The 3,610-nt window shown below is 40.8% G+C and overlaps 1 protein-coding gene across 5 annotated transcripts in view; it reads right to left on the bottom strand.

The window, feature by feature from the left end:
* Nucleotides 1-3,610, bottom strand: part of spock1 (SPARC (osteonectin), cwcv and kazal like domains proteoglycan 1) — a 98,091-nt gene that overhangs the window by 93,779 nt on the left and 702 nt on the right. For 3 of the 5 annotated variants that reach the window (XM_032527947.1, XM_032527949.1, XM_032527951.1), the window contains exon 2: nucleotides 3,438-3,572. In XM_032527947.1, coding sequence (XP_032383838.1) covers nucleotides 3,438-3,569 — 132 coding nt within the window. In that variant the 5' untranslated portion in view covers nucleotides 3,570-3,572. The remainder of the gene's footprint in view (nucleotides 1-3,437; nucleotides 3,573-3,610) is intronic. The other 2 variants (XM_032527948.1, XM_032527950.1) reach the window with 1 other exon arrangement.

The following is a 3,610-nucleotide window of genomic DNA, read 5'->3' as shown; positions in this document are numbered from 1 at the left end:
TGTCATTAATTCCACAAATGAGTCCTTTTGTTAGATGAATAAAGTATACAAGCAAGTAGCAAAGCTGTTGGCTTTGTTTTGATTGAAGAACATTTTTTTTTCAACTAACAATATGGGATGGTAATGAGGGATATTTGTTTTTATTTCTGAAGCATATCCTTCCTCAATAGATGTGGACTAGAATGAAATTGTCTCTGTCTGCATATCTTCCAACAGTCCAGCTGTTCAGAATGTGCATAGGCAAAAGGCATTTTTTATATTTTCAGTATGTTTTCAAGATAAGCCCCATGAACTTTGACTGTTTTACTATTGCACCAGCTCCCCTGCTAACAAATGGGCGCTCATACATTATGCAGGAGGGAGCAAGTGGCTCATCAGTGATGCAGAGTAAAACATGGCAGGCAGGGGAGAACAGCAGAGAGGAGGAGTCATGGGTGAGGGCAGAGTGAGAGGGAGGGGGATATAGAGAGGGTTATGGTTGAGGAAGCACAGGGTCGTTCACAGCTCCAGAGAAAGAAAATGAGTGAAAGAGAGAAGCGTGGTGGAAAAATGGGGAGTTCATGACTCAATAAAAATTAAGAGGAGGGGGGTGAGAATGACTGACAGAGCGATATGAACGATTGTAATTGACATGAACAGATACTGCCCTTCACATGTTCAGGGTGTAAAGGATAATGCATGATTAAAACCTGGTGGCCAATTATGACATCAAATCAACATAGTTCCATAATGGAGCTCACTTGAGGCTTGATTTTAAAAAGGAATCAAGAACTGGCTGTTATTTCCAAATCTAGTATACCTATATATTTTTTACCAACGTTCCCATTAATATTGCCATGAAAGACGTAATACAAAAGGATCTACTGCTGGCAAGGTAAATATGCTAGATCACTACTGTATTCTGTGTCATTTCAATTCAAATTCTTTGTAAATTTGGATTGTTGCATCAGTCACATAAGTGTGGGATTTTTATCCTAAATTTTCAAAATTTATAAGCAGCCTGCTTTTCGTCATCTCTAAATACTCTGTCATGGACGTGTCACACAGTATGGTTTAAGACCATGATTGACAAGTCATTTCACCACACATTTCTCACAATTGTCAACTCTCATATGGGAATAAATCTCACAATGTAAAAAGGGACTTTGAACACATCATGATCACATCTTCAGATAATCAAATTTATGGGGGTTGATGGTTTAAAGAATGGTTGCTTTTAGGTTGAAATACAGAACCACATTTTCCTAGTATAAGGCCTTGCTGCCTGTCATATTAAAGGGGTTGGTACCAGAGAGGGGAGGAGAGAAATGAGCAAAGATAGAATGGAGGAGGAAAGAAGACACAGTGGGACAAAAGACAACCAATGTTGCAGAAGACAAATTGCACCCAGCAGGTGTGATAGGGCACACAATACACACAGACACACACATAAACACAACAGCAGGTTGGTAGCATTGCTTGAAATATTAAACATAAATGTCACAGCCTTTCCCTCTATCCATTTGCTCCTCTTCTCCCCTCCTTTCCCTCCCTCCTCTCTGCTCTTGTCCTCCGCCTTCCACTGACAGTTTCCTGTTAATGAGTTTCACTTGCACAGGAGACCACAGAGCGAAATAAAGAGTGGGCAGCGCACGCAACACACACACACACCCACACACCACACACACACACACACACACACACACACACACACACACCACACACACACACCCACCCCAACACACCACACACACACACACCACACACACACACACACACACACACACACCACACACACACACACACACACACCAGCAGGTAGTAGAGCCTTAACTGAGTGTATACAGACATGACTATTACTATCTCTCACAACCATAATTCTGAACTGTATGGGGAAGGCCAGCTCTACTAAGGCCAAAGTTGAAATTGTTCTCTGAAATCTTTAGAGAACATAGAGCATAGTATCAAAACGGAAAGCCAATGGTTACCCTACTGTCTCCAGCAGCCTGATGACGACTGGTTAGACCTGAGATTATGTTAGTTTAGCATTGTTGTCATTTTCCAGCTGAGGCCAGAGACAGAGCTTAGAGCAAGATGGTAGAAGTCAACATATTGTGAGAAGAACACACTTGTCCAAAGTCTATCCCAATACCAAGAGTAACTGCAGTCATTATGTCCATGACATGATGCATTCAGTTCAAACACAAGCAACCCCTTTAGTTTCCCCTTAAGTAGCTGTAAGCTTGTTAAAATCACACCGTCTGGCAGCGTCACACATATTCTCTTCCAGCTCTTCACTGAAACTGTGTAATGTTTACACTGAGTAAAATATTCAAACCCCGGACTGCATATGTTTTTATGGATGCATCATTTCATCAAATGGAAATACTCTAGATGTCTTGTGCAACGTTTTATACACATTTTCCCACGAAATTCAGCTTGATGTATCAGGTATCTTTAGGTTTGAACAATAGGGCTGCACAGCAACTGGCTGAATACACGCTTTAGTTCTTATTTCACAATAATTAGGCCTCCATGTTAGTGTCACTGCAGAAAATCATGCTTAGACTTTCAAGAATTTTGTATGAAGCACTTGCTGTACTCACTAAGTTTTTCTTAAGTCAAAGCCTCAAAGCCATTTTTCAGAGCATTTCATCTGCATTTTAACCATAACAACCAAGGTTTCAAATCTTGGCCAAATCTCAGACAATCATGGTTTATCCAAGAGTGAAACTGAAATGCTTACACATCAATATGCATCTGTATTGACTCATTGAGTCAGCTGGCTCACAGTCAACCGTAGAGCTAACATAGCCACTTCTCAGTAAACAATATCATCCATCTTAGGCCTAATATCCCTAAAGACTTGAGCCTCAATGATTCACCATAATGGATTTACATCTGAACTACACATAGACATCTACACATAAGCACTTACTCCTGTGTGGACAACAGACTTTATATAAAATATAATACAAAACCTAAACCATTACTGCATACATTGTTCTTCACTGTGTGTTATGAAATGCCACTGGACTTTCAGCTGTAAGTCACAAACTCAGTTCTTGTGATTCTGACTGATATAGATGATCAATTATCAAAAGTTATAAAAGCCCCCAACAACATCAACATTGGCAAATACAAACAGTTAATTTGGTTAGGGAAATAATTCAATCAGTCAAATCATAAGCTATAACCACATGTCTGATGTTCTCGGTCTATCTGTCCATGAGTCTGCTTTCAACCAGGATTCGAACCTGCTGAGTTTCTCAAAGGTGGATTATGTCTGCTGGCGAGAGCTCAAGTGCTCACAGGGTGTATCAAGGGCGTAGCTCATGACACACACACACACACACACACACACCATACACATATACACACATACACACACACACACATACACACACAAATTTTGATGCCCCTCTTAGCTAGATGTTGTGTCTCTCAGGTAAACTCACATCTCTGAATCTGTTCCAGGATCTGTCCTTATACTGAGCCACGGTGCTCAGCCATTTGTCGTTACTGATACCGGAGACCGCTGTTTCTCTGCTCAGCAAGAGAGCCACGACAGGTAGCAGAAAGAAGAACATCTTCTAAAGGAAAAGACACAGAGAAAGAGAGAGAGAGAGAG

This window comes from Etheostoma spectabile, chromosome 10 (assembly GCF_008692095.1).
Source record: "Etheostoma spectabile isolate EspeVRDwgs_2016 chromosome 10, UIUC_Espe_1.0, whole genome shotgun sequence".
Classification (NCBI taxonomy): Eukaryota; Metazoa; Chordata; class Actinopteri; order Perciformes; family Percidae; genus Etheostoma; species Etheostoma spectabile.
Note: the sequence above shows the minus strand (reverse complement) of the source record. Positions and strands in the feature narration are given on the sequence as shown.